At 43.9% G+C, this 20,047-nt stretch overlaps 2 protein-coding genes across 4 annotated transcripts in view; one reads left to right on the top strand and one right to left on the bottom strand.

The window, feature by feature from the left end:
• ralgps1 (Ral GEF with PH domain and SH3 binding motif 1) overlaps window positions 1-20,047 on the bottom strand; it is a 147,903-nt gene that overhangs the window by 52,828 nt on the left and 75,028 nt on the right. The window lies entirely within an intron of this gene.
• Window positions 707-19,332, top strand: angptl2b (angiopoietin-like 2b). 2 transcript variants are annotated; one of them, XM_029259573.1, is made up of 5 exons: window positions 707-1,191; window positions 7,811-8,741; window positions 15,146-15,339; window positions 17,028-17,298; window positions 17,697-19,332. In XM_029259573.1, exons 2-5 carry the CDS (start codon window positions 7,862-7,864, stop codon window positions 17,894-17,896), a joined length of 1,545 nt encoding a protein of 514 aa, XP_029115406.1. In that variant the 5' UTR covers window positions 707-1,191; window positions 7,811-7,861; the 3' UTR covers window positions 17,897-19,332. The 2 variants fall into 2 exon arrangements, with proteins under 2 accessions (XP_029115406.1, XP_018613898.2); XM_018758382.2 differs by having other exon boundaries at window positions 7,807-8,741.

Genomic DNA, 20,047 nt, shown 5'->3' with positions numbered 1-20,047 from the left:
TCGGGAAATCACTCCGGCGCGTTCCGTTACAGCATAAATCAATTTGTCTGTGTACTCGGAGGAAAGGAAGCATGACATTAACGCCGTAAATAAACAATTCTGCTGTAATGCATGATGATGGACTGGGCGAAGCGATGACCTCCGGGGGCTGAATGACGGGATGATGGATTGCAGAGCTGCCGGCGGGAAAGTGTATGAGCTAGGGCCATCGCCATGGCAACCTGCGGGCTTAACAGCAGTGTGAAGCTGGACCCCTGGAGCTGGAAGCACACACCTGGTAGGGGAGGAGGCACGTGAAGATGACTCTTTGAGGGTAAAAACCTACGGAAGGAATGCATGTGACATCGCCTCACCCCTCTCCCCCCCAAACCCCCAATCCCACCCTGCCCCAGGCACACGGACCGCTTGCTCTGGACCTCTGTGACATCATGGTATGTTGCTGCAGGCAATGAGCAGCAGTGGAGCAGGAAAGTTAGAGAAAAGTAGGGGGGGGTTGACGGAGGCGGGGTCACAGCTTGTTTGTCATGCCCATGGGGATGTTCGAGTCTGGGGGGAGGGAGGATATGGAGGAGGTCCTAACCACAGTCAGACTAGTTGCTGAGACGGAGTCGCGGGATACTTTTCATCATGTAAAAGAACTGGAGCGGGGGGGGGAGGAGAATAGGGAGGGGGAAGGGGGGGGGGGGGCCTGAGGGCGGGGGTTGGTGCGGCATCGGTGTTGAAAAAGACTGACGCTTTGGAGCTGCGAGGCAGAGGTGATGGAATCAGCGCCGTGACAGGCTTCTCTCACAGGGCATGAGAGAAGCACCTCACGGCTTGTGGTCGCCACGAAAACCTACCTGTCCATCCGCTCACCTGCAAAATAAACCGATTGTTTTTACCGCCAAGCTGAAGGGTCTCATTCTTTCTTACCCTCCCTCAGTTTCAGGTGTATATTTACACTCAGAACTTAACGTGCACCGGGGCACCAAAACCGGCAAAGACTTTCCTACAGATCTGTTTGCTTCTTAAGGGTTTTGAAGGTTGATCTTTCAGAAGGACAAAGGACCAGGTCACCAGGAGAAGAGAGACCAAGGTTCACAACCACAGTGCTTGACTGTGATGAGTTATTTCAAGGAGGTACCCAGGCGATCTACTCCGCCGGGACGGCGAGGGGTCTGAGAGGAGAGCCGGTGCAGGCACCATCACCCGGTAAGGACACAACGACTAAGGTCTGGCAGGCTTGGAGTGAGGGAACGCTCGATTCCAAAGCAGCTGTAATGAGCGCCCTTGGCGAATCGCTGTGCTCTCCCTGCATGGACTTTGTGATGTAATTCGATTGCCGGCTTTGCACCACATGTCCTGATACTGTCTGTTAGAGCCTGGAAATGGAGCTTCAAGGGGCTCCGTTAGACGAAGCGATACCTGTAGATAAAGAGATACCTGCAATCCTACCTCCTGCTGTAGTACCCTTGAGCAATGTACACACTCTCACTGGAATCAGTAAAAATTGCCCAACTGTGTATGAGTAAAACCATGGTATCTTAACACTGTAAGTCACTTTGGAGAAAAGCAACAGCTACACAAATAAATGTCAAAGTAATGTAAAAGAAATGTAAATGAAGAGACACCTGCAGATTATTTCTGAAACAATATGCCAAATTCACTCTGAGGCTACAGGGGAACAATTTATTTCCCGGGGCAGCGAGAAAGCGGTTTTAATCAAAGTGCACATCTGAGTGGTGGAAGATGGGACCATGTGTCTGTCTCTCTGCGTTCACTTTAAATCGGGTTTGAACCGTTTTAAATGTTCCTTGGAAAAGTATAAAATGTCATGTATGTAAATGTAAAAGGCAGCAGGTAGACGACGGTAAAAGCCGGCACCCACCTTCTGCTGTGGTACCCTTGAGCAAGGTAATTCGAGTAAAATTACCCAGCTGTACAAATGGGTAAATAATTGTATGTAGCCAAACCCTTAAAGTCGCACTGGAGAAAGGCATCAGCTAAATGAATAAAAGCGTATGTATTAAAACACATTTAAAAATGTCCCCCTTAAGGATGTTCTAATGGGGATTAATGATGGATTTATTTAGCTGATGCTTTTCTCCAAAGCAATGCCTTACCTGTTTATAAAGCTATATTTTTTTACTTATCACTCAGAGTAATTGCTTTGCTCAAAGGCACTAAAGCCTGTGGGATTCAAACCTGGTTCAGTTTTGGTCCAAAGGCAGCTGCTCTAACTATTATGCCACCTGTCACCTCCGTAATACGGTTTTTCTCTTCTTGTTCTTCTTTGCATTATTATTGTTATTATTTACTACTGTTACTATTACTATTTTATTGAAATGGTAACTTCCAGTGGTATAGTATTGCATCTGAACTTTTACTATTACAACTTCGTCCACACAGGGACCCAGAGGGACCCACAGCGATTTACTACTTTACTATATACAGAAATTACAATCTCTTGGTGCAGATGGCTTCTTCCAAACCCATAACTGGGAAAAAAAATTATATATATCCCAGTTTTCCATTCAGAGCTATGGTTCATATACGTCGGTTTTTGGAGTTATTATTGACATATTTCACTTTTCCCCCACTTGTATGATGGCTACAGAGAGGCTTTTCACAGCAGAAGGTTTGTGTCTTTGAGAACATCGGTTGCTCAGCGGGGTCAATCCCTGTACTGTGACAATCCTGCTGGGATTGTAAAGTGAGGGCTCAGGGCTGAAGAGTCTGGAGGATTCCGGCTTGGTCCCGGGTCCAGAGTACAAGGGAACTTAACTGAGAACACCACTGTTCACCAAAAGTTCTCCTGAAGGGGACATGCTGGACATGATCAATGAGCAGATAGCGTGAACAACTGGTACTTCCACTGGAGTAAAATACCAACACGGTGGCTCAGTGGGTAGCACTGGTGCCCCACAGCGCCAGGGCTGTGCATTCTGACATGGGTTTGAACACGGCTCAGTCTATGTGGAGTTTGCATGCTCTCCCCATGTTTTTGTAGGTTTCATTCCCATATTCCAAAGATGTGTGTTACTCTAAATAGCCCACAGTGTGTGTATGTGTGCGAGGTAAGGAGTGCGTTACATCGCCTTGCAACATAAATAGGTGAATTATTGTATGGAGTTTAGTGCTGTGTATCTTGAACTGTAAGTTGTTTTGAACAAAGCTGTCAGCTAAATACTGGTTAAAACTGCATGTCACTTTAATATTATACAAAATTATATATTAACATCAATCATCGGCTGAATTAAGAAATGTAACCTCCTCTGCGCACAATGTCAAAAGCATATTGATCGCTATCAAAAAACACATTTTAAAACTCATTTATGACTTGCAACAAGGAAAATATCAGAAGTTACGAAATAGAGGACAGCTGGGCTGATGAAGCCTGACCAGGAAAAATGTTTAATTCTGTTTCTGTCACTTTCATGACCACAGGGAGTGGCTACATAGTGTGTGTGTTTGTGTGTCCATGAGCGTGGTTGTGTGACCGATGCCTTAGAAAAGCTGAATTATGAAGCATTTTAACGAAATTATAACGGGGGCCCTGAAGTGTGGTCACGGGCAGTCGCCGTGTGGTTGTGTTCAGGTCTGCGGCATTGGGCTATAATAAAGAGGCTGGGAATGTTCAGAATGCCGCTCACCTTCTAATTAACGTGGTAGAAACAACCAGTTAATCCACATAGTGCAATATGGGGAGCCAATGCTTTCTATTGCGCCTGGCATAGAAGTGGTACATGTATTGCATAATACGTCTGGCCAGCCGGCTGGGACCGACCGACCTGCCATCCATCCATCCATCCATCCATCCATCCATCCATCCATCCATCCATCACCTCTTGTCCAATGCAGGGGTTGCAGTGATCCAGAGTCTATCCCAGAGGCAGTAGACAGCAGTTCATCTCAGGGCACTAGCGTACAAGTTAATTTAAAAAATTTTGAAAGTCCTCTAACTTAACCTCACTTCCCTCAGACTTTGTGGAAGTGGGGGATATTGGGGGGGGGTCCCTGCAAATGTGGCCATGTGTCTCCTCTGATCTGCGGATTTTTGGAGTGAAACCACAGTAAGGCATTGCTCTCTCCCAGTGCGATGTGGTTTTGTGTTGCAGCTCTCTGGTACACAGTCCAAACCTATCATTAAAGCTGTGGTTTTGGGGTTCGACGTCTCCGTGAGGACTGAGCTCCCGGGACATTTTTTTTTTTTAGCTCATGATGCTCCTTCTCACTAAAGATGTGTTTGTGTAGTCCAGTAATGTGCTCTTATCTCCTCACATTCCTTTAGTCAGTGCCTCTCCTTGAATCCTAACAAACAGCACAGCAAGTGAGAACTTTCATTGCAAACTGGGCCCGGGTGTGAATCTAAACCTACAAACCAATGTGCCCTGCTTTGCTCCCGTAAATACAATTAAGCAGGAATTATAATTTAGTCAATAAATGTAAAATGGACCACAAAAATGCTGCTAAAATCACTGTTGTCATACATGCCATACAAAGAAAAGAAAAAAAAAAAATGATTAAAAAGCCCCAGGAACCCAGCTATTTCTAGTTTTCATTTCATATTATGTGTGGCATGGTTCTACATATCCTGAGGCTACTGTTAGGGCTGTATGTTGAATTTTGCAATAAACGATTTCGGCAGAAACACAATGACATCAGCGTTCTGGCAGAGCAGAGGGCCTCCCTTGGGGGCGTCTGGATGATCCACAGCGCTCACCGGTCTGCAACAGCTTCCAATTAGGGGGGCCCACGGGTCCGCTTCGAGAAACGTGGCTTCCTCGTTCAGGCATGATGCATAATATTAGAACTTTGCTTCCTCGAACTGCTCCGATTTTGTCGTGTGGTCCAAAGACATGTGTTTCAGGTGAACTGGTGTCTCTAAATTGCCCTCAGTGGATGTGTATGTGTGGGTGAATGTGTGTGATTGCTCTGTGATGGACTGGTGCCACATCCAGGGTATACCCTGCATGATACCTGACACCCTATACTTCCAGGATAGGCTCTGGATCACCACGACCCTGCACCGTACAAGCGGTTACCGACAATGGATGGACGGACATTTTAATGCAAGCAATAACTTGAACCAAACCCCCTTCCCAGGAAACATGACCGTGGTGAAGCCAGAGGTTCGTGGTGAAATCGGAGGCTTCAATCCCAGAATGAAGCAAAGGAGTCTCCTCAACGCAATCGACTGGGCCTGGCACGTGCCCAGGTCGGGTTACAGCGCTCCAAATCCTCTCCGAAACAACCAGCCTGACATCACGATAAAATCGCACACAGAACAACCACAAACCTTTCACTCGGTGGTTTTCTCAGTTCTGCTCCGCATTTAATACACAACTCTCAATTAACAAGAACAAGACAGCGCAACTTCTGCCTGCTCCTGCTCCAAAAAGGCGTCCAACAGAACTGAACGAGTGCGCTGTTTATGAGCCGGATACAACTAGACAACTGGGAATAGATTAAAAAGAAAAACTGCACGCTTCTCAGCATGATAGTTGACTCACGCGTGCTGGGATCCATATAACATGAGTGTGTCCCGGACGGGTGGGCAACCAAAGAGCCTTGGACCCCGAGAGGGTTTTTCCTCCTGCACCATCCTTAAGAGAATTGTTTCCTTCTTTCTTTCCTCCTACCTTCTGCCTCTTTCCCACACCCTTCAAATCCATGTATTATTGTTATTACTCAAGGTCTTTGTTGTACATCTCTCCACGCTTTCACCATCGTGCTGTGCAAATTTCTGACACAGCAGGAGGTGGTGAGCTCTGCCACCTTTGGACTTGAAGTTTGTAGGTTCAAATCCCACCTCCTACTGCAGTACCCTGGTGGACTACACTCAGTTGGCCCAGTAAAATTACCCAGATAGGTAGCTTAACACTGTGTAGCATCAGCTAAATGAATATATATATATATATATATATATATATATATACACACACCACACTTTTCCTGCACAGTATACAATGACTTACCCATTGAAATAACAAGGTAATTATTACTGTATCAGCTCAGGGTGAGTACCTTGCTCAAGGGTACATATATACACATATAAGCAAGGTACTCACTCTGAGCTGATACAGTAATACTTACCCTGTTGTTCCAATGGGTAAGTAAGTCATTGTATTCAGCGCCTGGATGGTGCGAGAAGACATGGGTTTGATTCCCGCTCAGTCTGTGTGGAGTTTGCATGTTCTCCCCATGTCTGCTCTGGTTTCTTCCCACAGTCCAAAGACATGCTGTTCAGGTTCACCCACAGTGTGTGAGTAACAGAGAGAGTGTGTGTTCCACTGATGAATGGATGAGTGACTCAGTGTAAATAGTGTATCTAGCAGTGTAAGTCACCACAGTGAATAAGGTGTGTGGGCTAATAACACTATATAGAGTTTGTTGGAAGTTGCTTCGGAGAAAAGCGTCTGCTAAATAAATAAACGTAAAAATGGTACAGTGAATAGAAAAAAATCCAGAATGTAAACATCAGCTCTCTGAAGAGCAGGTACCGAAAGGTGACAAGAATCTGTGACTCTGAAGAGCATTACGAGACCTGAGCTTCCTGCACTGGCATTTGGTGGGGAAAAAAAATCAGAGTGTCACAGGACGTGGACGGAATCGAGATGCTGTCACGCACATTGCGCGAAGCCAATTCTTCAGAAATGCGGTGCTTTGTCCTGCGTAACCTGTACGGGCAGGCTGTCACGGAAAAATACACACGCTCCACACGTCTGTGAAAAGCTCTTCACCACAAGAGGAGTGGATTGCAAAGCAGCATGCCTTCAGCCACCCCGGGGTTGTTTTGGCGAGGAGTTCAATGTACTAATTATGCCGAGGAATTATGGCCACAAAGCTTTTCACGCCAGCTGTTGACAAGCTGGGGTGAGCCATACACTCGCGTCTTTCAAAAGAAGGTATGACTAAAGCCGGATGTGATTTTTATCTCTGGGAGGAGATTCTCGAAATAAAGGTATAACATTTGGCTGTCACTCTCGATAACGCTCTTAAAAGAATGACGCCCAAAACTTTAACAATACAAAAGAAGCCTCTTTGTCAGACGTTTAAGCATATTAATTAGATCATTTCAACAAAATAAGTGCTTTATTAATTAATCTGCAATTAAGGCAGGAAAGAATTTTTTAAAATGCGCAAACATCAACGTCTAGAATCATTAATAGCAGCGCAGCCTAATTAACATTCTAAGGATCTTTTCGCAATGTTTTGTTTTCCAAATGCTTCTTGTATTTAAAAATGATCATATTTATGCCTGCATCGGGTTGGCCAGCCTTTATCCTCCAAAGCAACACCACCTGCCGCTTTCACACCGCCTCATGGTTTGACTGCTATATTTAATTTGTTTGTGTAGTTATTTACTTTAATCAATGTTTCTGGTGTAAAGGGGGGGATGGAGACAGATGGTAGTGTAGTAGTTAGAGCTGCTGTCTTTGGACCCAGAAGCTGCAGGTCTGCATCTCACCTCCAGCTGCAGTACCCTTGAGCAAGGTATTTACCCTAAACTGCTCCAGTCAAATTACCCAGCTGTATAAACAGGTACATAATAGGAGGTAGCTTGAAATTGTAAGTTGCTTTGGAGGAAAGCCTCAGCTAAATAAACACAAGCCAGGAATGTAAAATATGTTCTGGGAATCCTGATTACGACTGCAGACCTCCAGCACTGATATAAAACATTTTTTTAGTTAGCCAACGATTTTCTTCAAAGCAGCGTACAATGTTAGTTTTATACACCAATGCATTTACAGTGATTTACCCATTTATACAGCTGGGCAGTTTCCACCACTGTGCCTCCTGACTGCTTGTCTTGCTCTGTCTCAGACAGCTCAGATCCTGGTAAGACACCTGGGTCAACCACACCCATTTCAAGCCTGCCATGAAGGTCTCTGCCGTGGTGCTTCTGGTCCAGTTCCTAATATCCGGCCTGTGCTCCGGGACACGGAAGGTCGAGGAGTTTGAGAGCAGCGACGCCGGTCCTGAGCGTGATTTTCTCTATGCGGAGCAACGGCACAGGCGCTCCACAGTGGACGGCCAGCAGCCTGACAAGTGCTCCTACACCTTCATCGTGCCCCAGCAGAAGGTGACCGGTGCCATATGTGTCAACTCGAGGGAGCCGGATGCTCTGCTGGAGAACCGCGTCCACAAGCAGGAGCTGGAGATGCTAAACAGCGAGCTGCTCAAGCAGAAACGGCAGATCGAGACGCTGCAGCAACTCGTGGAGGTGGATGGCGGCCTAGTTAACGAGGTCAAGTTGCTCCGCAAAGAGAGCCGCAACATGAACTCTCGCGTCACGCAGCTCTACATGCAGCTGCTTCATGAGATCATACGCAAGCGGGATAATGCGCTAGAGCTGTCGCAGCTCGAGAACCGCGTGCTCAACCAGACTTCTGAGATGCTGCAGCTGGTGAACCGTTACAAAGACCTGGAGCACAAGTACCAGCACTTAGCCTCGCTGGCTAACAATCAGACTGCTGTCATTGCTCGGCTCGAGGAGCAGTGCCAGAGGATGCCCGTTGTGACCCGGCCAGCTCCTCAACCCCACCCGAAGCCCTTCCCCCAGCCCCAGCCTCAGCCCCAGCCCCAACCGCCACCATCACCGCCCATCAGCAGGCCTTACCAGCCACCCACCTACACCCGCATCATCAACCAAATCACCAATGAGATCCAGAGTGACCAGAACCTCAAGGTCCTGCCGCCAATTCTCCCAACTATGCCCAGCGGAACACACAGCCCCTCCACCACAAACAAGCCATCAGGTGAGTCACCCTCTGCTCATCACTTCACTTTGCCTTTTTCCATTAGCATGCAGCTACAAGCCCAATGCAATCAAACTGTGCCTCTGTCAAAATGTTACCCAGTAATACAATATACGACATATCACCTGTTCTATGCGACGATTACAACTTGCGACAAACGCACGGGCCAAAAATCTCCCTGCCACACCTGCATCACCATAACGATTGCAGAAAGGGAGTGAACGACGACAATATACACATAAAAACACAATAGAAACCATCAAGTACGTTAAGGAGGAATAAAGAACCAGTGCAATTATTTCATTGTATCATACAGTATTTTCAGTATAGATCAATATACAGCTACATCTATTGTTTGTTCCAATATATTTAAAGCTCAAACACCTGGCAGAAATAAGTCTGACCAAAGCTCTCTGTCTAGTGTGGGATTTGCTGACAGACCAGACATAGATTTTATCTTAATCACAATGAGCCTTTTCGCCGATTAATTTCAGAAAACCAAATTACAATGGATCATAGTGGTAATTCAGGCTAACGTCATATTAACATCCTCTAACAGATTTTGCTAAAATCTCTTTCCACCTTGTGACCTTTTTGTATTAAATAGGGTTTCACATATATTGATGCATTATTTATCAAATCAGAGGGCCTCTAAGAACAAGACTATGAGTGATGTTTGACCTACACTGAAGAGGTTAACATAGGGAGTGTAAAGTGCTCACGGTCACTTTCTACAGCACTTCCCCTCTCTCATGAACCCCCAGAGGGCAGACCCCTGCTTCTCACGGTTCAGCGAGAACTCACAACCGATTTCGCGGTCAATATCACCGTGGCAGCGGAAGCGCAGGAATTGTGAACGTCCGTTTATTTTTGCAAGTGAAAATCTCCGGCTTGCAAAGGCAAGGCGAACTCTCCCACAAGATCTATGTAAACTCTGCTGGGCAAAGTTCAACAAACCGCTGCCAAGGCTACAGCTCAGCTTAGCAATTAAAATCAGACGGACTGCAAGGCAAAACATTTATAAAACGAAAAGTTAAACCAGGCACTCAGTACGTCGTTCTTAGTTATGGACTTACGAAGGCTTGGGTCAACTGACACTAATAGCTTGGTTCACTCCCCCAAAACATACGCAAAAAAAAAAAAAATTAGACATGCAACTCAGTTCACTGGAAAGAAAGTCCTTCATTCAAACATGGAACATTTCAAAGACCCGTCAACTAAAATGGGAGCAGAGATGGAAGGGAGCAAACAGATTTCACTTTTCCTCAACTGGCGTTTGAAGTCTAACACCAAAACTGTAAAGACGAGCTGGAACTCAGCCGAAAGAGGTGGTCACAGCATGAAGGAGAAGTCCTGGATTCCGCAAGTGCTTTGCAGGTCTGTCGGTCCATCCAGGCCACACTTTTAAACAGTGAGTGGCAGTCAGTTTACATCTATTAGTAAAAAGAATTTTCAATAGTGATTGTTGATCATTCCAGAAGATTCTATGCCCATTTTCTTTTTATCAGCTTTCATTTTTCAGTGTTAAAAAAAAAAAAAAAAAACTAAAAAAACTGCACTTGGCATAACAACATTTCTGGATGAAACTATGACATGGATAAAGAAAGGAGAGGAGAGACAGACTAAGGAGACCGAACACAGAAGTAAGACAGAGAGAGAGAGAGACACTTCAGCACTGTGCAGTTTGGGTGAGGTCATTTATTCCAGCCACATCAGACATCGCCTGGTCAGATGTTCCAACACAAGGATGTCCCACTCTTTTATCAGGAACCGCATGCTCTGCCTTGTGTCACCAAAAAGCTTTCCTGGAAACAGTATGAGTTAGAAGGCAACTCAACGCCTTGCTAATGTTACCGTGGCAAAAATTTGTCCAGCACATGGCCAGTGAACTCAAAAACAGTGTTCTGACACTTAGGTCATACACTGTCTGTTGCTCTGGATTAGAACGCTGGCTAACAGAATACAATATTTTCACGAATAACATGAATAAGATGTGTTTCCCTCGTCTTAGACTTCTTCCATGTCCTCCTCCCTTGAGTAGCTCCCGTCTCAAAAAGTTAGCTTTGCTGTGTTTCTCCTTAACCCCAGGCCTCAGGGAACCCTCCACTTTTGCTTTGTACTCGGTCCGACTCTGTGATTTCTCTTACAGTTCTACATACACCCATGTCTTTCACTGTCATCTTCCAGCATCACCATTTTAGTCACACCAGCAGTCTGGGTCAATTTGTACTTATGCTCATTCCCAGTGTTTCTCCCAGATGCAACTGACATTCTACAGTGGGTCTTGCTTACTTGGATACTGGGGCAATCTCACCCATATGGAACCATGGAATAATGAAAAGAATCTGTTGAGGGAAAGAATATCATTCAAAGAGGAATGTTGGTATCAAAATTTTGTTAGAAGAAGGCTTGATGAATTGTAACTTAGGACTCAGTGTCTGAGACTCAAGACATTTAGCAGTTTTCGCTATACCTAAATAGCTTAATTATGACATCTGCTGAGGGGGGAGAGAGAAAAAAATCAAATTTATGTTCAGATGAAAGTTTGCTGAATGAAGCAGTATTAGTATTAGTCCATCACTGTGGGGGCTCTGGCACAGTCATCAGACTGCATCTATAATGGGGATTGATGGCAAATCAAACTACTCCTTGAGCTCCATCGCCTGCTGACAGCCTTGAACCGTACCGCCATTGGTCTACAGCCACAGGAAAATGTACAGCAATACCCAAAGCTAATCTTCATTGTGCGTTAAAGGCAACAAGGCAGGATTCCCTAATGGTAATCTTCACCATGTGGTACTAGAAAACGAGTAAGACAGGCATGCCAGTCTGGCAACTTTTAGTGTTATTCAAAGACTGGGATCCCTGGAAGGTGTTCAAATTCAGTCTGTGCCAAAAGACAAGACAAAACAAACTGGAGCATTGTTGCCATGCCTTCGATTTGCACTAATTTGACAGAAATAAACTATTCTTAAAGCTCACAGCCACAGGCAAATGAGGTACACCACTCCCTGTTCATGCTCAGCAACAGGATGGATCAGAAGGGCTGCTGGGGGATGGAAATCTACTGAGAGAAAACCAGAGAAAAATCCAGGCACAGCTAAAACACAGTGTGAAAAACAAACTGAATCACACAGGGAGGTGGTCTGCTGTGAAGAATCCACAGAGGATTCCAGAGAGATGTGATCTGAGGTGCTAAAACCCATCAAGAATCCACTGAGGGGTGATCTACTTGAGAAGAACCCACTGGGAAATCCACTGACAGTTTAAGGCTACTGAGAAGAACACATTGGGAAATCCACTGAGATGTAGCCTGCTGAGAAGAACTCATTAAGAACAGAGAGCTGAATCCAATGAAAAATATATTTAAGAAAAAGAAAACACTTAGAAGTGAATGAGACATCTACTCAAAACAGAAACAAAGTAAGAGAAACAAAGTAAGGGATGCAACCTACTGAGCAAAGTCATCATGTGAACAATCACATATATTTACAGAGGACAGTGTTTCAAACCCTATCCAACATTTCACCATGAGACCTTAACTCCAGTGAACATCTGTCATCTGTTAAACAGCAGTTCTGCTCCTTGAAAAAGTGAAAGACTTAGGTCAGAGGGTATTTACAAAATGAACTGCACAAGCCATTTAAAGCAATTAACTAGAGACATTCCATCAACAGCTTGTCTCTCGCCTGCCATTTTTACGTAGAGAAGTTGTGATAGTCAAATTTTTCATGAGCAGGCATGTAGATGACATTAAACAGAGTTTTTGCTGGCAGAGCACCAGGGTGTGTGCCTCGATGTCGGCTGGCGTGAACCGGGGCAAAATACTTATTCCTAGTAATCTAAGGGATGAGAAGGGGGGGAGGCGAAGGGTGGTGAAAACCTTTAATGTTACCTACCGCATGGAGGGAGAGGCATACAAATGAACAGAGAGCCATCCACTTGCTTTTTAATGTGGAAAGTTGGTATGTCACTAGTGGGACTACACAACAGAAACAATGCTAGAGTCTTGCTTTTTCTGAAGAGCTAAGAAACCGATGCTGGGATATGACTAGCAGAGCTTTTTACTCAAAATCCAGCAGAGGAAGCATTATGGAACTTACAGTAAACCTGACTGAAATCAGACATGCCTGAAAGAAAAAAAAAGAACTTTTGAGAACAGGAAGTCAGTACTGTGGGCCAATGAGTCAATATTTCAATTCTAAAGGTCCAAATGGAAAATCTCTATAAGATACGGAGAGGGTGAGAGCATGAGTGAAGCCTTTGTGGTTCCCTCTGTCAATCATGGAGGACTTCGTGTCATGGTCTAGGATGTTTTGATGGTAAAAGAGTTGGTGATCTTTACCAAGTCCATGGTGGTCTCAACTATATGTCAGAGGCATGCCATTCCATTTGGGTTATAGCTAGTTGGGCAGTCCTTCATTCTTCAGCAAGACACCTACCCAAAACACACCTCAAAGGTGGGTAAGAACTGTTTGGTGAAGACGAAAAGTGAAGAACAACTCAAACTCATCATATGGATGCAAAACATTGTCAAGTATGAAAACCTTGTTTCCAGCAAGTGTACTCAACCATCTGACAGGTACTGTACACCAATAAACCTTCTCAGCCTTTTTTTGCTTGACATTAAAAAGGTCACAGTCTACAGAGAAAATTGCTCTAGCTGTCGTTCAAATGTAAGTAGTGTGAAAGCTCGACTGCCACACACACTCACCTCAGAAGTACAAATCCCAAGGTCAACCTCTTCACACTTTGCTCACAGTTTCAAAGCAACCAGCGTTACATAAATAAACCCATCCACATGTTAAACCCAAATACTGTAATACTCCATTAGGATGGGTCTGAAAGCACAGCTGGAGCAATTACCGAAATGCGTACCATTTCTGAGCCCGTCGGTGCCAATTTGTATTCTGAATTGCTACTCATTCTTTTATTCCTTTTTTAGCACATTTGTTATTTATAAGGAGCCATTCTGGCATTTTCCTTAATAAGAGGGTGCAATCTGAAATGCTCGTTTGATTTCTTCAGTGTTTTTTGTTCAGGAGGGAACAAAGAGAGATCTGTTCTATGTGGGTCGACAAGCTGACTGTCCTCCCACACGTGCCGATCCTACCGGGGCATCCTAGCAATAGGTCTCAGCTGAAAACACACCACCCGCATCAACAGGAAAGGCTAAGGGCAAGCTAAACACCCAGCACTCAACATGAAGTGGATGGTTGAAACTGGAGGTGTTGAGCCAAAAACAACCCAACAGACAAAGTGCGATGACAGGACCTTCAGCCAACAGCTGAATTGCACTGCACTGGAAAGAAACTGACCTTTAGTTTTCTAAAATGTATGCTTTCTGTGTTGGGTGTTCCAGTTCCCCTCTGCTTTGCTCCCATTTCACAGCACTTAAGGTAATTTACGGTCCATAAATGCTATATAAAGCTCTAAAATACACCGGTCTCTAACTCTTCGCTAGTAAACCTGAATGAGTTGCCACAGGGCTGGAGATTTGAGGAGAAACTTTGACATCACTCAGGCCTTTGCTTGAGGCTGGAATTCTAAAAAATGATCCCTTTAAGCTCCTGACTTTGTAACAACAGCTTTTTTGGGTTTGACCCTGGTGTATTCCCATGGGTTCCACTCCCTAGGCGGTGAGCCAGGTGCTGCCATGTGGGTTGCAGCAAAGCACAAGGTAGCAGCTAGATGCTTTCCGGTTGTGTCTGCACGCGGCCTGCGAGCGCTTGTAAAAATGGTAGCAAGAAACAAGAGGCTAGCAGTGCTTTCTCTAATGACATAAACAGCAGCAGGAACTGCCCCAAGGGGTCCTACACACAGAATGTTGTCAATTACCCACTAATATCTGCTACTGCTGTGCTGGTCCGCTGGAAGAGCTCCCCTTTGCCCCAGTGCTGTTTTTGGCTGCCCAGCTGGCAGCCCCATTTCCCTGTCCAGAATAGCAGCCAAAGTCAACTCCTGAGCCCTGCGCTGAGAACCTCTCCAAGGGAGAGCGGACATCTCAGTGGATGCAGACCACAGGGGCTGCTCTGTGGATTTGAAGCTACCAGCCAGGCTCAAACTGGTTGAGGTCCCACCATGAACTGGATGACACACATTAAGGAGATAGATGGGTGATGATGAACTGAGGAGGAAGGAATCACTTTTCTATCAGATGCTACTTTACCTGTTGTAATGACCCTCAAAATGCTGAAGACATGTGGACAAGTTTCTGGTGTCTTAACAATGCATCCTTCTGAGATTACAAGGGTGACTTTTACCCCTTCCTATGGTGACAGAGGAGATTGGGGCACCTAGGAGGTTCCAGACAGTCATAAACAGCAATGTCCACATTTTTCAGCTAAACTCAGGATTCTTTATGGTAACGGCATTTACCAAAAAATCTTTTGCTCCCATTACAGGACCCTGGAAGGACTGCCTGCATGCTTTGGAAGATGGCCACAGCAGCAGTGGCATGTACCTTGTGAAACCAGAAAATGCCAACCGTCTGATGCAGGTTTGGTGCGACCAGAGACATGACCCTGGTGGCTGGACTGTCATTCAGAGGCGGCAGGATGGCTCCGTTAACTTCTTCAGGAACTGGGAGACGTACAAGGTGTGGTAACCACGGGGCGAGCAAGCTTAAAACCCAGCCTATGTGCCGTGCTACCAGAGATATAATGTTGACTATTACAACCATAAACACTGTCTAACATACCTTCCTATTGAACAGACACCACCACACATATCCCACACAACAAAGACCACTGATTTATTTAACTACATGGATGAAAATTTACAAATGCTTTACTCATTAATATTTACTATTTTTATCAATATCAGTTTTCTTCATAAATTTCATATTTATTATAATGAATTGGCTTTTAAAACCATTCAGGATATGAAAGAAATGATTGTAAACAGACAAGAAAGTAGATGAATTTAACTTTGTGTTGTAATAATTGTCTACATGAACTGGTACAAATACATGGGAGTGAGCTACAGCAAAATACCTCACCCAACTGGAGCATTATGGGTAGCTGATTAGCAACACATGTCGATCTGGCGTAATATCTCATCATAAATCTGAAGGGATACATTTATAGTTGCTGTGGAGGTGGTCTATAAGGCTGCCTAATAGATGATGTGGTATCTAATGAACCCTTGACTCAGAACATCTGTTAATGCTGTAAGAGAAGGATTTTTACGGTAAAAGTCCACATATGAAACATGTGAGACTACCGATCTTAAAAATATGCAGGTGAAGGTAAATATCGGAACCCAATGAAACAGAATAATATCAGGAAATCGTAAGGTGGATAAAATTCTTACATATTTATACTGGGTAGCTTGGGCTGCGATCAAGAAACAAAACTATGGATGACTATAAACTACTAGTCCTTTTACATAAATCTTATTTCTGTAACTGAAGTGCCTGCAGTTTGGTTATACTACCAAAATACAAAAAAAGTACAGTAGACTGGAGACTATTTCAAAACAAAATTCTAGAATGTCTAAGATGATGACTTATCCTCTACTGATGGCACCTGAACTAAGATGGGGAGTTTAAATGAAAGGAAAAAGCGCATCATTTAGTCTAAGGATTTATGCCTCTCAACAGGCAATGGAGGCAAACCACTAACAAAAGCTAAAACAACTCCACTGAAGAGTATAAGAAAGAGTTTCCAAGCCCTTGAGCACAGGCTATACCTTAAAACATACGGGAGTCACGAATTACAAGCAGACAAGGAGTAGGAGCAAGGGTCCTGGAGATGCAAACCATGTGGAGCACGGAGAGTTCCATCACCCGGGAGACGTGGAGCAAGTTAAACAGAGAAGTCTTGCACACATCCTGCAATTATGTCTCGCCTCGTTTTCCTACATCCTACAGGGCCCGAACAAGGCCTACACTACCCGGGAATGTCGCTAACAAGGAAGGTCTGTTTCAGTAGCCGTGCAACCCTCAATCTCAACCCTCAAATGACTGCAAAGACTTTTTAATCACAGAGACCAAAGGGATGGAAATAGCCTAAACTCTAGGGATTCAGAGGGAAACCCTTCCCTCATGTTCATATTAGACCTTCTGTTAGGGATTTTTACTGAGTTGCTGCTATCTGGTTATACTTTGGCCTCTCTGCTTCTCTACAGTTGGACTAACTTGAATGTACCTGATGAGTTCTCCTGAGATTTTCTCATCAGCAGAAGTTCAGATCTTCATAGATGCAGAGCAAATCAGGATTATAGTCCACTGAATGAGAAGTAGTGAAAGATCCTTCAAAAACCTCAATACTCTTTCCATTGCAGCAAGGCTTTGGCAACATTGATGGTGAGTACTGGCTGGGCCTGGAGAACATCTACTGGATGACCAACCAGGGCAACTACAAGTTGCTGGTGACTATGGAGGACTGGTCTGGGCGGAAGGTGTTCGCAGAGTACGCCAGCTTTCGGCTAGAATCAGAAGCTGAGTTCTACAAGCTACGGGTGGGCCGCTACCATGGAAACGCGGGCGATTCCCTCACATGGCACAATGGAAAGCAGTTCACTACGTTGGACAGGGACCATGATGTTTACACAGGTGCCTGCACATTCACACTGGATCGTCCTACTAAACACTTCCTTTTTTGGGGCATAGAATTTCATCAAGACTTACAGGTGGTCCTCGACTTATAACTTATAATGACGCAGACTTAACGACATCTTCCCATGCACACATTCATTTTTCTCCAAAGTGATGTACATCTCGTAGGAAATACAATGTGTTCATTACATTCTGATTCTGATTCTGATTAGGAGAAAGAGAGGCATAGTTGCAAATGTGTAATTCCTAAGTGTGGCTAGTTTGTTTCTTTCCACCATATGCACCGATGTTCATCATACGAGTAGCTGCATAAAAGTTTCAGAATATCGACAATCCTGATATTGTCACTGTAATATCGTCATTGTAATCTTACTAGTGCTTGTTTTTTCCTACAGGAAACTGTGCCCACTACCAGAAGGGTGGCTGGTGGTACAATGCGTGTGCCCACTCCAACCTCAACGGCGTGTGGTACCGGGGTGGACACTACCGCAGCCGCTACCAGGATGGAGTCTACTGGGCAGAGTTCCGGGGTGGATCTTACTCTTTGAAGAGGGTGGTGATGATGATCCGACCCAACCCCAACACCTTCCACTGAAGAGAAAAACGGGTATTCTACTATAGGCCTTAACTAGGAGCCCATCTTCTGCTTGAGCAGAACCATTCGTTCCACATTTCTGCTCTGTCCCACCTCCCCTCTTTCAACCTTTCATTTTGCCAGTGAAGTTTCCAAATGACTGGAAGGGTATTTACTCTACCAGGGCTGTGAAAACAGTGGGACTTCTGTGCAGTCCTGGTTTTAAAAGCCCTCCGGACGAGTTCTCAGATGTGTTTCAGACCCAGCTGAACTGTAAGAGGACCACAGGGCTTTCATAACAGCAGCACATGGAGGCCTGGACACTCAGGAACACTCAGCTCAGTCACAGAGCACCAAACCACTTGCTGTTTTTTTTCCTTTTGCTTAGGGCCCCAGCCAGGGACGAAAACAGTATTCACTTATAATTATGAGCAACAAATGAAAGCTTGTGATTCGATTAGAACTTTTATTCTAGAACATTCATTCAGTGTAAATTACCAAAGATTTAATGCATGAATGGTTTCTTCTCCAAGTCCTTCCCAGACTTGAAAAACAAGGGGAAAGAGGGAAATATGTTGAGTCCTATAATATGTCTGCCCTTAGTTGTATAATACCACTTTGAATAATGCTTTACAACATACATGACACAAGGAGGTGTATCTAGTGACAGTCTGTAAAAGTATTTGCAGGAAGTTATTCTCTTCATTGTTATTAATGTATGTATGTATGTGCCCTGTTTGCATAAATGACACGATTATTTATTTACAGGAATAAAGTAATTCCAACATTTCCTAAGAAAAAATAATAATCTTCAAAGATCAACAGCTCAATATTTACTCTTATCACTCCAGTTACAGACAGTCTTTAACAATAGACTTCCATAGTGTCTTGTCTCAGAGAACTTTCTGGAACAAGAAGTAGGGGCATAGTCAAAGTGAAAGCCTTGATAATTTCTATATTGTGTTGAAAATTCATTTATTCACTCTTTGGGAATGTTAAGTGTTAAATGTTAAGTTAAGTTCCAGTTAAGCAGATGTCAGAGAAAGTTCTTATAAACAATCTTTAACCTGGAGCAAATGGATTATTTGAATATCCTCAATATCCTGAATTAAATCCCTACCAGTCAAGATAACTTCTCCATTAGACACTATGGGCAAAAAATAAAGAGGAAACAAAGATACAATCATTCTGCTCAGCAACCAAACTACAACAACAATTCTGTTCCAACCAGCTGACAAGAACGAAGAAAAAAAATCCCCAAATCCTTTCAGGCCTCTTAATTGGAAATATAGGTTTCAATATCCTATTTTCTTTTCAGTGACAACATCAACAAGTGTACTTTCTTTCTTATTTTTTGCTATACCTGTCTGAACCAGAGGTGGTTCATACACTGTATGTACTGTATAAATTTATCGCAAAGGTTCAACATGTACATAAATGCATTTTCATAAAACTAATAGTTTTGTAATGAATTTCCTCATGTAAAACAAGAATGCTGCAATAAAATGTGTACAGGTCATGTGGGGTATGCAATCTGGGTAGTGTCTGAAAGCTTAAGGCTGGGCACAACAACTGGGAGCATATACACACTTTCATTATTATTTACTAATTTATGTAATGCTTATGTTTACATTTACATTAACAATAATTACTTATCCATTTGTACAGGTGGGTAATTTTTGCTGTATCATTTTAGAGTGAATACCTTAATCAGGGGTATAAGAGCAGGACTGAGACAAGAATCTAGATCCTTTATCCATTAGAATGCCCAAGACACGTGGGCAACCAATGGTACTTGGGTCCCCAGAAGTTTACTTTTCTACCTTTCATGCAGAAATCATAAAATGCTAGAAAACAATGACAAGAAAAATGTTTATCATTTTCCTTTGCACTCAACAGCTTAAACTGAACAGGTACAGTATCCATTACAAGAAGAAAAAAAAATGGTCACTGTCAGGTCTGAATCAAGTACCATGATTCACTAAAGAAAATTTATATGATTGTTTAAAACAAAATAAATATTTTCTATTAAGTGAAACCATGAAGATCAGGCATCCGCCAAATGCAGCTTCAGTGGTGTTTAGGAAAACGGAAATGACAGGAATATGATAATCACTATCATACACTGATCAATTATGGCACCACTATAATCATACACTGTCTCTCCCACTC

The sequence above is a fragment of the Scleropages formosus genome, chromosome 17 (assembly GCF_900964775.1).
Source record: "Scleropages formosus chromosome 17, fSclFor1.1, whole genome shotgun sequence".
NCBI classification, from domain to species: domain Eukaryota; kingdom Metazoa; phylum Chordata; class Actinopteri; order Osteoglossiformes; family Osteoglossidae; genus Scleropages; species Scleropages formosus.
Note: the sequence above shows the minus strand (reverse complement) of the source record. Positions and strands in the feature narration are given on the sequence as shown.

Excerpts from the sequence above, each read along its gene's own strand:
- angptl2b (XM_029259573.1), top strand. The coding sequence starts at position 7,862 with ATGAAGGTCTCTGCCGTGGTGCTTCTGGTCCAGTTCCTAATATCCGGC. Across the intron at positions 8,742-15,145 it reads CACCACAAACAAGCCATCAG|GACCCTGGAAGGACTGCCTG; the intron begins GTGAGTCACCCT and ends CTCCCATTACAG. Across the intron at positions 17,299-17,696 it reads GGACCATGATGTTTACACAG|GAAACTGTGCCCACTACCAG; the intron begins GTGCCTGCACAT and ends TTTTTCCTACAG.